Source organism: Marmota monax, unplaced genomic scaffold (genome assembly GCF_021218885.2).
Source record: "Marmota monax isolate L192 unplaced genomic scaffold, Marmota_monax_Labrador192_F-V1.1 WCK01_AAM20220418_F8-fsc00020, whole genome shotgun sequence".
Taxonomy (NCBI): Eukaryota; Metazoa; Chordata; class Mammalia; order Rodentia; family Sciuridae; genus Marmota; species Marmota monax.
The window spans coordinates 419865-435305 of NW_026692912.1; the positions used below are offsets into that span (position 1 = coordinate 419865).

The following is a 15441-nucleotide window of genomic DNA, read 5'->3' on the forward strand; positions in this document are numbered from 1 at the left end:
GGGTCTCACTGTGCACAGGAGGCAAATGATTTTCTTGTATGGAGTAAAGAAAGGGGATTAGGGGGAACAGGACCTTTATGTATGGACTATACTTCCTGTGCTAACAGGAATTCGTATATTATCTAATATATTTACATTATAACTAAACACCATAATATCTTCAGGGGAATAAAACACAAATGCTTATTGTATTACTCAAAAATCCACACCCGCTTCTTCAAAATATGTTCATCACAACAGAATAACATTTACTAATAGGATGACCATGCCCCAACATGACAAAGGCCACTGTGCTCCATCCTTCCTGGGTCTCACCACTGACTTCATTATATTCTTCCTATCCTCACTAGCTTAACAGTTAAGTCATTGAAGATTGAAAAGTGGAAGAAGGCAATAACCTAGCAAAGTCGATTTTGCTTTATATTTTGAGTGGATATTTTATTTTAGGGCCGTTGACACATCACCTAAGTATCAGAGCCAGGCACCCAGCAAATGGGGGCAGAAGAAAAGTTAAAAGGAAGGGAAGAGTACCTCGATGAGGTGATAGATGGGCTGGTGCCAGTCCTGCTTCAAACTGCCATGTGCCACCTTCCCCTGGCTACAAGCTTTCCCTAGCTACATCTTCTTCATTCTCATGTGCAGCTCCCCATGAAAGCCACCTTCTCTCCCCTCTCCCCTCTCCCTCTGGACCCATGTGTATACCAGGTCCTTGCCTGGAACATTCTATTCCCTGTTCCTTACCCAGCTAAGATCTACTCTTCAGGTGCCTAAGTAGAGGATGCTTCTTTCCTGATCCTTTGCAGCTGGGTTAAGAGGCCCTGTACAGCGCCTAGCTGAGCCCCGGTGGCCCTACACAGCATGGGCTCGTTTCCTAGTCTGTCCCACAGAACAGAAATTCAGAGAGAGCTATATTTCCACACCACTGCCTCCCCGGCCCCATGTACAGCACTGATTAGGACTCAATAAATGTTGGCTGAATGAAGGAACTTGTTTACAGATTACCACTACATAAAATGAAAACTGGAAAAGAATATTGCCAATGCATTAGAAGTCACACAAATATAAATAGAGGACAGAACATCCATGAAATTAAAATGCAATCGAAAACTATTTTCAATTTACAAAATCATATCCACATCCCAATTTTTCAGAAACTCCGCTACTAAATAAAGTGAGATGTAAGTGTGCATATATTTGAATCATATTTTCAATACAATTTTGTTTTCCTCCTATAATCGTACATGACAATGTGATCACTGGGACATTTCCAATTTCCCTTAAATACCTTCACAAAATAAATGCAAATCTCTTCTTATTTTTTTCCATATGCAGAAAATCCGACTTAGGGCTAGGATTTAATATGTTTTAGTTCAAAATGAAAATAAGTCAGTCACCTACCAGGTACAAAGACTATCACTGTCTCTTTCCAATGATTTCTATGACAGCAAAATTTCCTTTGAGGGATATCTTAATTTTTTTTTTAGTTAAAGTAGGAAATGATAAAAGTCATGTCTGAGGAAGGTATTAATATTCCAAAAAACAACTCAACAACTTAAATATCAACTTTTACCTTTGTGGTACTTCATGCATTAAAATATTTCATCTTTGTGCTGCTTCTAAACACGATTAGGTGTATTTACCAGCATGATTCAAGACAAAAATCAAACCTTTATTTTATAAATGATAGGTTTTTTTTTTTCAAGGACCAAAATAATGTAATTGAGGCAAAAATGTGCAGATGGTGTTGAGTAGTCGTACCAACACAAATGCTGAATTCACCACTTCATCCCTCAGTTCTTTGTTCTCCTTCTCCCGTGGGAATCAGGTGAACACAGAGGCTAAGGAACAAATCCACACTGCATGTTGCTGCACCAGACACCCAATGATGAGGACCGCAATTGCTTCCAGGGTAAAATCCTATTTTGTAAACAGGTGGGCAGTAAAATCAAACAAAGCCGAACAAAATCTGATCCTGTCCACAAGTATCTGAGTTTCAGGCAGGAGGAGAGGAAAAGCAAGTGTTCTCCCCTGCAAGAAGCCATGTAACAAGGTGAGGGATCTGGCCCTGGGCAGCCATGAGACAGAAGGTAACCCAAGCCCCATCTAGATTCCAAGTCCTTGTCTAAGAGTAAAGAAGAGTCTGAACAAAGACCCCTCAAGAAAAGGATGACTATCCATCCCTTACCCATATACCCCTTCAACCTATCCACAGCCCAGCAGTGAGACCACTGGTCCCGGGGCCTCAGGGGACCCTCACTTATGAGACACCTTTTGCCCTGCTGGGGTGGGCTGCTGGCACCAAAGGACACTCCAACAGAACTCTTTGTTCCAAAGAAGCAAAACTCTCCCTTTTAAAAAGGCAGAAGGTACCAACAGAGGTCAAGGCAATCAGTGCATGTAGTTGTGTGTGCAATATCTGAGTTGTTACTGCAATGAAGGACGGTAATCTTTAAATCTGTCCTTCCACCCTCAGGGATCAGACACCATTTTCACATCATGGAGACAATGGCGAGCCAGCACCCAAACCTGGCTAACTCCCATCCCACATTCTTCCCGCTGCATCTCAGTGTCCCATGTTGTCAAAGACTGCCATCAGGGAGTTGGCTGGGAGGTCATCATTGAAAGTAGGGTGAGAGGGCAGTCCTCACAATCACACCCCCAAAACCTGTGAAGAATTCCTCAAATGCCCAGTTGCAGCCTTAAAGCTAGTTCTCAGTGCCTACTAGAGGGTCCATATGTGTGTCACTTGCCTTTCCATGGCTGTACCTTCAGTCCCTAAACAGTGCCTGGTGCAAAGCAGCATCCCAGGAACATTCGTTGGGTTTTGTTGGTTGAAAATCTCCTGCCTGGTTCTCATGCTCTGCTTCCCACCTCTCTTTGTTCTGTGCATTAAAAACCTTACTGGGTAGAATTTGTCACTCTCAGAATATGGGCAAGAAAAAGTAGAGAGCTGACAAGGAATCAGTACAAGTCTAGGACACGGAGGAACACTTCAAAGACATAATGAGATACACCCTCCAATCAAAAGGCCTTTGTGACAGGTGAATGTTCCTCCAAGGATGTTTGAATCTCTGGAATCTGTGAATGCATGACATTATGGGGCAAAATGTGCTTTGTAGATGTACTTGAAGTGTGTACCTTAAAATAAAGAGAGTATCCTGGATTATCTGGATGGGCAGGCTAATCCCATGAAAACTTAGAAGCACAGAACTTCCTCTGACTAGAGGCAGAAAGATTCCGCAGAAGGAGAAGTAAGAGTTAAAGTGTGAGAGGATTCAACCCACCTGCTGAATAGGGGCCACATGAAAAGGATGAGAAGGGACTGGTGCCTACAGGAGCAAAGCCCAGCCCCCCAGCTGACAGCCAGCAAGGAAACAGGGACTGCTTCCTACAGCTACAAAAAAAAAAAAAAAAACAACCAAAAACTGAATTTGGCTGACAGGCTAAATGAGCTCTGAAGCAGATTCATCTTCAGAGTCTCCGAGAAGAGCAGAGCCCTTGAGAACACTTTGATTTCAGTCAGTGAGATCCTAACTGATCACAGGTGGACCTCCACCGAATCCAGACTTCTGGCCTTCAGAATTGTTAGAGAATGAATGCAAATAGCTTTAAGCTGCCAAGTGTATGCTAATTTATTATAACAGCAAGAGATAAACCAATACAACCAGCAAGGACCTCAACAAGAGAAACAAATAAATCACTCCTCCTAAAATTTGCTGACCCACTATTATGGCTCCTTCCCGCCATCCAAAACGGAGTGGAGGTGACTGAGGGGCAACATAGGGAGGTCCCCACAAACACTTCTGTCTGCTCTCTGGGAAAGATGTGTGCTGCTTCAGGAAGGACCTCGGGAGAAGGCCACCTGTGGTTGCCAGGTGGCTCTGAGCTCCTACTACAGGAAAAACACTCAGTGACATGAGCCTTCCTTAGACCCAGAGGTAATATTTCATGTATGAACCCACCCATCAGAAAGCCATCTTTCTTTCTTTTCTTTTCTTTTCTTTTTCTTTTTCTTTTTTTGGTTCTTTCTAGTTATGCATGACAACAGGATTCATTTTGATATAATTATAAAAGCATGTAACATAATTTGTTCTAATTCAGCCCCCAGTACTTCCTCTTTCCTTCCCCTCCTCCCTCCTCCTTTCCCTCTCCGATACTGATCTATTTTTTTATAGTTTTTTTTTTTTAAATTAGTGCCTTGTGGATGCATATATGGTGAGATGTACTGTGGTACATTCACATAGGTACATAGGAAAGTTAGGATAGATTCATTCCACTGTCTTTCCCTATCCCATTCCTTCTCCCTTCCCTTCATTCACTTTTGTCTACTCCACCGATTTTTCTTCTATTCTTTTTTTTTAAAATCTTCCACCCCCCTTATTTTGGATTAACTTCTGCATATCAGAGAAAACATTCTACCTTTCACTTTGGGGAATGGCTTATTTCACTTAGCATGATAGTCTCCAACTTCAACCATTTACTGGCAAATGTCATAAAATCATTCTTTATGACTGAGTAATACTCCATTGTGCATATATACCACATTGTCTTTATCCATTCATCTGTTGAAGGGCACTTAGGCTGGCTCCATAGGTTAGCTACTGTGAATTATGTTTCTATAAACATTGATATAGAAAGCCATATTTTTTGAGGATCTCAGCTAATCCAGCTACATAATAAGCAATAAATATCACTCTATGAATGAATATTTTTTAAGTAAAAAATAGAAAAATATTAATTAAAAACATCTCTTAACCGTAGAAAACTTGAAGCACTCCACCATCCAGGATTCATTTTCATGTGAGGTGTGGATTGCAGCACAGATATAAATAAGGCTCTATAGGGTGAGAGGTTTGGGTAATATCTGGACAAAAAATGTGTTTTTCATGGAAATATTCTCCAGGATCACCTTCCTTGGTATAACTATGATTCCCTACACTGATCTATGGAAGGAAATGTCTATCTTACCAGCAATTATTTTCAGCACATAATTAATATTGTGTCAATTAAATGATCAGTTTCTACTTATTGAACACCTATTATGTACCAAGTCCCATTCGAGGCTCTTCATATATGTGGCCGATAATCACAGCAAAGATTAGCATATATTTATCTACAAGTAAAAGGAGTGGAAGCTGAGGCCTACTGAGGTTAAAATAATCTTTTCAAGGTCAATTCCAGGAAACAGCAGAAGCAGCACTTGAGCCCAGGTGAGCTGACCCCAAGCCCACAGCCCTTCCAACTCTGCCACACTTCCCCATTTTGTCCCAACACTATTTTTCCAGAAGTCATTCAGAGACTGGAAGAGGCCCAGGAAAAAGACTCAGAATACCCTTGGCTGAAAAATGAGGAAACACCCACATTAAAAAATAATTAAATGAGAAAAAATGTTTCAAAATATGTCCCTCCTGATGATTCCCTTTTGGTACAGAAACACATATCGACAGAAGTTTCCCCCCATGATGCTGTCCCTGGCATCTGGTTGCTGCTTCTGTTGTAGTTCTTGGCATAATTAACTGGCCACGTTCGATGATGTCACGTGTCACATACATCTACCATCACAAATGTTAAAATTGCAACCAAGTGACAGGAAGAAAAGCCTGCTTACTGAAAATCAAATATCAGTCCAGGGACTCCAATTAACACTGGGCTTAATTCAATAAATAACATCCCAAAATGTTAGAAAGTCATTTTATTTCAAAGGCAACCTCCAAAATCATCTTTCCACAGAACAATCCAAACCACTCAGAGTAACTCATCACTAACCCATCTTCTGACTTTATGAAGACAGGTTTCTCCGCAAGAGCAGAGGGGCAGAAGCAGAACCCCAGATGTTCTGGACACCCAGGAGATGTGCTGCAAGCGTCCTCCAGCCACCTTAGTCAACACCTGTACAGCCACCACACAAGCAGATGGGATGCAACGCGGCTGACAGGTTTGAAGGTCCCTCTCCAGGTACTTGTCATGTTGCTGATTGTCCCAAATGGAGAGGAATTTCAACTTGAAAGCTGAGCTGTTAATTGTCAGCATTCTTCTCTGAGTGTAATTCAGACATTATGTGATTGGGTGGATTTCTGTACTGGGGTTGTGTATACAACAGGTGTTTAGTGAGTAAACAGAAGTAAAACAGAATGAAGGAGCACCAGAATAAATTACTATGTCTTGTAAAAACACTCATCTTTCTAAAATATGAAGGATGAACATTCCTGTCTTGTAGTGAAGTGAAGAAGCCAAAAGCAGTCCAAGGAAAGGTTTTGTACCCCAACCTTTTGTACCATTTGTAATAACCCTGACTTTCTATGTCTCACAGTGAAAAATGCTAGTAAGCTGCAAATCTCTGCACAAGTGAGCTTATCTAAAATTTAGGGATGTTACTTGGGGCTTCAAACATCCCCATAAAGAAATAGATCAAGCCAGGTGCATTGACACACGCCTATAATCCCAATGGCTTGGGAGGCTGAGGCAGGACGATCACAAGTTCAAAGCAATTTAGCAAGAACCTAAGTAACATAGCGAGACCCTATCTACATTTAAAAAAAATAATAAAGAGCTGGGGATGTGGCTCAGTGGTTAAGCACCCCTGGGTTCAACCCCCAGTACCAAAAAAGAAAAGAAAAAAATAGATCTTACTTGAAATTATAATATAGAAACATTAGCCAAGAGAATCACAGACCATTGAACAAAGCACTAAGCTTATTTCTTTTTTAACTGAAATAGAATGTACTACCTCTGGAATAAAATAAAAGGTGTTCTTAAGCATCAGGCATAAGCTGGTCATAAAGACTGAGCTGAGTGTCCGCCAAGAGGCACCTAGAACCTCACAGTGTTCCTACAACCTTCTCCTCAGGAAGGGGCTGCAGCATCATAGGGTTGAGCAGTATATAAGAATTTCTCAATGGTCAGTCCAGAGTCCATAACCTGAGATGTGTTTCTAAGGTCACATCCAAGGCACAGGGTCCAGAAACTGCATATTCTTAGGACCACCCTCCCCAGGGAAGACCCAACTCTCTATAGAGAAGTCATGGCACACAAAGTCCAAGAGAATTATAATTTCATTTTCTAATAATAAAGAATCTCTCTTTTCAGGCACATTCTTATTCCAGGGCTCTTTTCCTGGTTTTAAGAGAACTTACTGACAAATCAGCTTACTCTCTGTTAAGTAGGAAACCTGAATCCTGAACATTAAGTGATATCTGGGCATTTCACCAGAACTCTCAGAAAACCCAGAGACATTTTTATTCTTGAATTCCTATCTACAGGCTCATGCTCATCCACATGATTTGGTTAAAAAGGAATGTGTATTCTCATGGAGTGCTTCTCTGAACAATGGATTCCTGAGCTGATCAAATTTTGTTGGGATTTTTTCCTTTGGATACAATTTTGTCATTGATTAAGCTAATTACTGGGTGTGGTCCCCTCTAATTCCAGGGTTTTACTGTGACAGCCTACTGTATCTCCTTTCTGAGTGTTTTTAAAGCACCTATAAATAGCCATCTTCCCATCAATGGTTTTGAGACTTAAAAAAAAATCCAGGGAACGCTTTCTTCAAAAGAACTCTGACTCATAGTTATAGTATGAAAAACATGAAAAAGCAGGTCTTCTCTGATTGAAATGGGCACAAGGGACCTTGGGCTTGGACTTAGCCACACCCTGCACATCCTTCCCTCATTCACACTTAAAATACCACTTGGCTAAACAGTATCACAAACTCCCAGCCAGCCCTATGTTTCTACAAAAACAAAGACATGTTGTCCAAGGAAAAAGTTCACATTCCAATAGCATTATTAGCACGTGAAGCTTCTTTTCCACAGAGTAAGTCCACTCACCACGATTGGCTTCAGGATGTCCATGTTGGAACGAAGCACTCGCTCTGCCGCATCCAGTTTCTCCCTTGGTAGACTGCAAAGCTCAGAAACTTCTGCATCACCAAGTCGAATCACTTCTCCTAATTTGGATCCGTTGCACAGATTGGTCAAATGTAACTGGTAACCTTGCAAAAATACCTGGAAATATTCATGCAAAGAGAGACAAGTGAAATGGGATTACAAAGATGGGAAGCAGGGTCCTTGAAGCCCTTGGGGTGCTTCCCACAGGTACAGCTTTGAAGGTCTTAAAAGGAGCACTGCTGATGATAGTTTAAGGCATCGGGTCTTTTTTCTGAATTTCAGAATAAATCATGGCATGATCTGACAGCACATTTTAAACCTGCATGATGTGTTTGACTTAGTATCTTCCACATTCTCGTCCCTCTTGCAGAGAGAAATCCAACTCTGAATCCAACTCTTTTTTTCAGTGCTGGGACACATGATTCAGTGAATAGGAATCCAGAATCTGAACTCCTGGAACCACTTTTATTAGAGTAAAACATCCTTGCTATTTTGGAATTTATGATTTCTTAAACTGGGATTGGGGTGGATTCTGAAAAAAAAATATGATTTGTCTACAGGTCTAGATATTTAATCAATGCACAGAACTAAAGGCAGAATTTGGAATTTGGAATTTACTGGAAAATAAATTTACTGGAATTTATTGGAAAGTTGGACCTCCTATCATCTCATTGATAGGCCAGTTTAAGTCATTCTTATCTATTCAGAATAGCAAACCCACTAGGAAGCCTCTCCTTGGTCATTTTTTTGTTTACTTAATTAGCTGTCCTAGTCTTGAATAAATTGTGCTTCTTGGTCCTTATTCCCCTGTAGACAGAAGGCTTTGTAAAAAGCAGGGCCTTGACTTTCAGTACTGACTTTGTATTCATAGAACTGGAACACTAGAGTCTATAAAGATTTGTTGAATGAATGAATGATACAGGCTGTTTTTTTATATGTAGAGTTACTAACTTCCCTATTAGTTTAAATAAATGCAGCCTGTCTTGCTAATAGAACAACCTAATGTGAGTGATGGGCCAAAAGCTTCTCAAATAAACTGCAGAGTATTTGGCCTGCCACGGTTTCCAATAAATTTTTACCTATGCCAGATCCTCAAGTGCACTTCTGTTTTACTCCTTTCTTTAACCAATTCTTGCCGCCAGGCTGCCAGTCTACCTTTAGTGTCTGTGTTTAAGAACACCAACAACTCAGAAATACTAACCACCATGTGTGGACCACCTCCATGCTTAGGATGCCCCTTATTCTAAACTGATGGGATGTGACAGATATGGAATTGGCAGGGGACAATGGAAATTGTGCTAAACACAACCATTTTCAAAAGCTTGCTGCCTCTGGCCCACCTCCCAGCCACACAATTGGTAAACACAAGGCATATTTTCCTAGTTTCATAAGGGCAAGCAGTAAGCACATTTTTCTAATTTTAAAAATTCTGGATCTTGTGAAGCAAAGACCTTATTTTCAAACATAAACATTTCCACTACTTCTGCTTATTGTAAAGACAAGATATTATGCAGACATGAGACCGGGTAAGAAAGCAGTTCCCTTCCTGCCAGAGAATGCACTTGAGAAGCATCTCTGAAAAATCGATACCAGGTCATCTGCGCAGGAGCTCCATGAGAATTAACGATGCCACAGGAAGTTCTTTCTCGAAGAATCTAAGGTTAAAATACCGTATAAACTCTAATATTACTTCCTGCTTTTATACATTTAAAAAGAAAACTCTCCTTATATATCTTTGCTCTCTTTCAAAGCAGCATTATGCTTTTTAAATCTCCTGTCTTAGATTATATAGACAGAATCTCTCCAGGTCAAAAATCCTTAACCCTGGTTCTTATCTCAGAACTGTGAAATTTATTTTTTTAGAAAGTTTAATTCATCTGAACTTAAAATGTAACCCTTTTGGGAGGAAGTCATCATAAATGCCAACCAACGGACAGTAAATCAGTTTTATTTCAACCAGCCGGCCCTTGACGCCAGGCTGCACATTTTGCTCTCTGGAGGGTTTCATGATGCCCAGCCTCCTCCAGAAGTCACATTAGGTGAAGATGAATTCGAGCTAACTTCTTCCTTCACCATCATTATAAAGAGAGAGGTTTATTCCTTTCTTTCTAGGCAAACAATGTAACTGCCATCAGCCGGCTGAGGAAGTGAAGCGGCCACTTACCTTCTGCAGACTGACATCAGCCCCCAGCATTTTCTCCACAGTTGGCCTTGGTAGAGAGAGATTGTGATTCAGGAATCCAGAGAAGGTTTCATTGTCCACCAGGAAATCCTGAAGCTTCAAGCCTATCAAAAAAAAAAAAATGGTGTTTTGTTTTCATTTAATAAGTAACTCAAAACAAAACAAAACAAAAAGCACTACGAGGCAGGTGGAGAAAAATATCATACTATTGATTGCCTTGTTTTAAACTGATTGATGAGCACAGGCTTCTGGCTTAAGCACACAGCGAAATGAGCTAGGGGAGCTCTGCCTTATCAGGAGAGACAGGAAGAGACTGCCTTCTGATAGTGGAGTCTTGCTCCCAGACTCACACAGTGCCACAGTGCTGTCACACACACAGCCTCTCCTTGCTTTACAAACAAAAAGCCCAATCTTTTAAATGATCTCATCCTTTCCACCAGAGATTTGAGACATCAACCCCCACCACTCCTGTCTCCCCGGAACCATCTCCCATAGCTAAAATCTGAGCCATTTAAAGGCTTATTCCATAAGCCATAGGGGCAGATCTCATGGAGCTGGCAATGGTTCTCAAACTTTAATGTGCATCAGAATTACTAGTGGGACAGAACAGACGGTTGGACCCCAGCCCCAGAATTTCTGATTCAGTGGACCTGGGATGGGGCTGGAGAACCTGCATTTCTAACAAGCTTCCAGGGGATATTTGATGCTGCCTGCCAGGGACCACTGGTGTACACATGGTGCATATCAAAGCACTCTCCTGGTCCCATTTTAATTAGAAACAAAACATGTGATGTTAGGCTCTAAAGCCCAGGCTTGCCATGCCTTAGAACAATACATAGGCATATATTTTTAAATCCACCCTACCAAATAATTCACTTGCTAAAGGGTTTCATATAGATTCCTATTAAACAATAAGCTCTCCAGCCAGGTACATTTAGAAAAAGCTTCAATCCAGTGATGCAAATCAGAAAAAGCACTGGTCAGGAACCCGGAATTCTAGAGCCTAGATTTGGAGGCTGTTTCTGATACCATGTCACATGGGTATTTCAGGCCATTGTTCTGAACCTTAGTTTCTTCACCTCCAAAACAAGAGATTTCTAAGCAGATGCCTGGAGGGGCTCTCTGACTCTGAAATAATATCACTTTCCCAGTCTTATTTCATTTGACTGTCTACCTCTTCTCTTTCCACCCCATCCTCCTAATAGTCTAAATTCTTGTTTGCAATCAAGATAAAACCAGCTCATCATGACCTCAAGGCAGGCTGGGCAGTCACTTGCCCAGGCCCAGACATAAATTGACCTCTAGGGGGCAAACTTTACAAACACAAATGATTCACCTGAAGAGGTCCGATCTGACCACAGGGTTCCAGTGTGAGGCTTAGTGAGTTAATCCTACACTAAGAGGGTCAAGCCCAGACATAAAGTAGCAGCTAGGACCCTACATATCATGCTGATTTCCATTAGAGCTGTGTGATCCAGGCATGTTCTGCCTTAAGCAAATTTCAGTAATACTGTATGGAGTTCTAGAAAAATAACTAAGAAAGATTCGCATCTCTAGAGAAATGATTCTCCATGACACCTACGTAACCAGCTCCTAGGGATTCCTCATGACCCCCAGAAGCTTCCTGGGCCTTTTAGTGTCTTTCTCAGAATAGGTTCTCCTGCAAACTGCCGCCAGCCTGGTGTTCCCCCTCACACATGATGCAGACTGCACCTAAAACTCACTTAGGGGAGTATGCTAAAATGCAGTTTTGGGGTCCAATCCTTACAGATTCTAAAAATGGATCTGGAGAGGGTGGCCCACAAGTCTACATCTTAATTAACTGCCTAGTACTTCTAAGGAAGGGGGTCGGAGAGCCATGTTTTAAGAAACACTGTTTTACTTACATGCTTCTCCACTAGACCATGCCCATAAGGTCAAAGAATATGTGTTTTATTAGTGTCCCCAATTCCCATTTCAGGGCCCAGCACAGAATTACCGTTCAGTGAATGACAGCTAAATAATAAATACCAGGAGATGGGATTAGGACTGAAAAGATTCACAAGTATCTGAGCAACAGCCCAGATTTCCTTCCATCTCTGAGCAAGCCCAGGAAGAGCCTAGGGAAGTCAGGACCATCCCGAAGCCATACCCCAGGACCTTGAGCCACTAGAACAGCCTTCCTAGGGACAGAAAGTGATCCAGGACTTCCTGTTTACCCGTGACAGGGGTAAACAGGAAGGAAAGTGGTAGGTATGTGGCAACTTCAGTTGAGGCCTAGCAAGAGAAGGCCAACACCGACTATCCTACAGCAACAGAAAAAAAAAAAAAAAAACCACCAGCAAGTCAGAAACCTGGGGGGTTCTGCATCTTTGTTTACCAGGTCATTTCACCTAATTGTGCTTGCACTGCCTTACTCCCAAAATTGAGGGGCCAAAAAGAGTCCCCATAAACCCTTGACAGAACAAAATAAACATGTGAACTAACTCATCAACCGGTTCAGCCACACACTCCTCCCAAGCAGAGCCAGGGCAGCGCACAAGCACTGTGCCAAGGAACTGCAGAACAACCCCCTCCTTCCCACAAAGGGCGGCAGAAATGTGGGAGGCTGACCCAGACTGCACTTTCAATGGGTCTAGGTCATCCACCAACACTCTAGGGACCAGCAAATGTGCTCAGCATGTTTATAAGACTCTTCTGTTATGTCAACAGGCTCTGAGGATGAAAACAGCTGGATGTGATCAAACTCTAACCGCCTATCCCCTGGACGAGGCACAAGAACCAAGAGGCTGGTTAAATAGTCAACAACCTTTGTCAGTGCACGTGCGTGGTGTGGGAGGATGGCCGGGTGGGGAAGCGGCACAGAGGGCCAAAGAGCCCTGGCTATGAAGAACTCACAGTCTGGTCACATGGATATCTACACATGCTGGCTCAGTCTCACATTGCCCCTGACAGCTGCACTCATGTGGACACAGGAAGGCAACGTGGTACTGTAAGCTGATTCTCAGTCTTGGCTGCATGCTAGACTCACCTGGAAGCTTTACAAAAAAAATCCCAAAGCCTAGGCCACACCCCAGAATGCCTAATCAGAACTGCCAGGGGTAAGACTCAGGCATATCAGAATTTTTAAAAAACTTTCTAGGTGACTCTGACCAAGTTTGAAAAACAATAATATTCAGAGGGGAAAAAATCAGGGGTTAGAACTAGAAAAGCCTAAATTTAGTAGTACCCACTCCCATGAATTGGCTATATGACCACAGAAGGTCACTTAGCTTCCTGAGATGGAATTTTCCTGCCTATGAATGAATGTAACAGCCCCCACCTATTGAAGACGTGTGGACTGGAGAGATTCATATGTAAAGCATGAATAATGAGCAGCTGGCTCATGACAGGTGCTTAATAAGTGGTAATATTTTGTTATTGAAGAAACGATTTCCTTCAGGTTTACCACTGTACAACGATGCACTGTAAAGAAGACAAGACACAGTCCTGCCTTCAAGGAACTTTCTGGGCTGATGAGGAAGACAAAGAGGCACATTTGACTCGAGAGAGCAAAAGAAGAGATAAGAAAGCCCAAGGAAGAGAATTAATAGAAGCATTTGTCCAAGGTGAGGTTTATCTGCAAGTGCTTCATGGGAATTGCAGGGGACAAGTTCTAGAAAGAACCCAACAGCCCAAAATCCCCAGAAGCTGCTAAGGAAAGAGTAAGATCTCCCCTGATGGCAAGGATGAAGTCATCCTGTACTCATGTACTCAGAGTGCTGTGCACACAATAGGTGCTCAATAATTGTTTATGAATGAATGAATAAAATAGCAAATAAATTTAAAGAGAAGAGATTCCTCAAAACTTAAGATTTCAGAAGTAGGGAGGAAGAAGAGAGGAGACGGGTGTGTGTGCGAGGACAGAGCAGGGTGGCTCTGTACCTACTGGAAAACAAGTGGGGAAGCCAAGAATAGTGTGAACACCAGATGTCTGAAGCGGCCATCCTTCTCTCACTCCTTTATGACTGGGCCCATGAGTCACCACCTCCAGGAAGCCTTCCCTGAACTTCCCACCTTCCCACCTTCAAACTAGGTTAGCAACCCTCTTCTGTCTCCTGACAGCAACTTCATTTTCCCAAAATACTGTACAGATCAAGCTTTAGTTGTCTAAAGCTTTAGTTGTGTGTACATCTTTCTCCCAGAACACTAAAAATGTGTTGAAGACCAGGATTTGTAACTCCAAAGCCAGCAATGCCTGGCACAGAGGAGCACTCGGTGAATGAATGAATGAACAAACGAACAAATACAAATGAGTGAATAAATTAATGAATTGATGTGATCTGGGAAACTGCCACTGTGGAGGGTTGGAGGGAAAGCTACCGCAGATGGAACTCAAGTTCCTCTAAGCCCACTGGGTCACATTAGTGCAGGTCAAGAGAAGAAACATCGGGTTAAGTAGTAGCTGGGAGCAGAGCGGAGAACAGAACAGAGGGAGGCTGAGTCAATACATGATGAAATGAAAATGTCACTGGCATTTGCCTCACTGGGCTGAGCTTGGGGTCGAATGACAGAACATACTTGTAGGCCCAGGATAGTTCCCGACACTGAGTAAGATGCTCCATAAAAGAATGGATGATATTATCAGCCTTTCTAGGAATGACCAATATCATTCCTAAATTCAAACCTAAATTAACCCTAAATGCAGGTTGTTATGGGGGCACAGAACAGGGTCCCTAACCTAGTTTAAGGGTGGGAAGGTCAGGGAAGCATATGCAGAAGAGATGGGAACAGAGAAGTGACTTTGCCAAATATGCTGACGTGCTGAATTCACGGTCCAATTACGTTTATACACGTATGTGTGTGCATATGTACGGGCACATTTTGTATTTGCCTGGCTGAGTTCCTGAGCTGATAGAACTGACGAATTCTTGCTGGTGATACTGTCTACAAGGCAAAGGAAAGGTTGAAGCAGACTGATTTGTCTATTCAGGACTTTATAAAAGAACAAATAAATCTAGCATTTTACAGAGAATCAACTCCTACCGATCATATCTGCTGGTCTCTGCAAGGATGGAGACAGGTAGAAGATGACCACCTAGAAAGACCAGCCATTCCCAGCCGACTGGGAATACTTGATGCAAAGGACAGTACTAGGTCACTTAAGTTTGATCAAACATGGACCTGGATTTTGTCGTGTATAAAACTTGTGGGTGGGATCTCTGAGGTATTCTTACTTGTGGTACTGAGAGGAGTACAAGGTCAAATTAAAACTGGAGAGAGCATCAGAAGAGCTGAACTGTAACATGAAACTCTTTTCCCCCTTTTCTTGGTCTTTCTGGGCCTCAGTTTCCTTGGATGTAAACATGAAGCTAATAATATCCACAAATTATTGTGAAAACCAAAAATCAGAAA

At 42.1% G+C, this 15441-nt stretch overlaps 1 protein-coding gene across 3 annotated transcripts in view; it reads right to left on the minus strand.

Moving 5' to 3' along the window:
* The window catches only part of Abca1 (ATP binding cassette subfamily A member 1), a 134909-nt gene that overhangs the window by 70714 nt on the left and 48754 nt on the right, over positions 1–15441 (minus strand). For all 3 annotated transcript variants that reach the window (XM_046451511.2, XM_046451512.2, XM_058581593.1), the window contains 2 exons: positions 10051–10172; positions 7827–8003 (listed from right to left, as the gene is read on the minus strand). In XM_046451511.2, coding sequence (XP_046307467.1) covers positions 7827–8003; positions 10051–10172 — 299 coding nt within the window. The remainder of the gene's footprint in view (positions 1–7826; positions 8004–10050; positions 10173–15441) is intronic.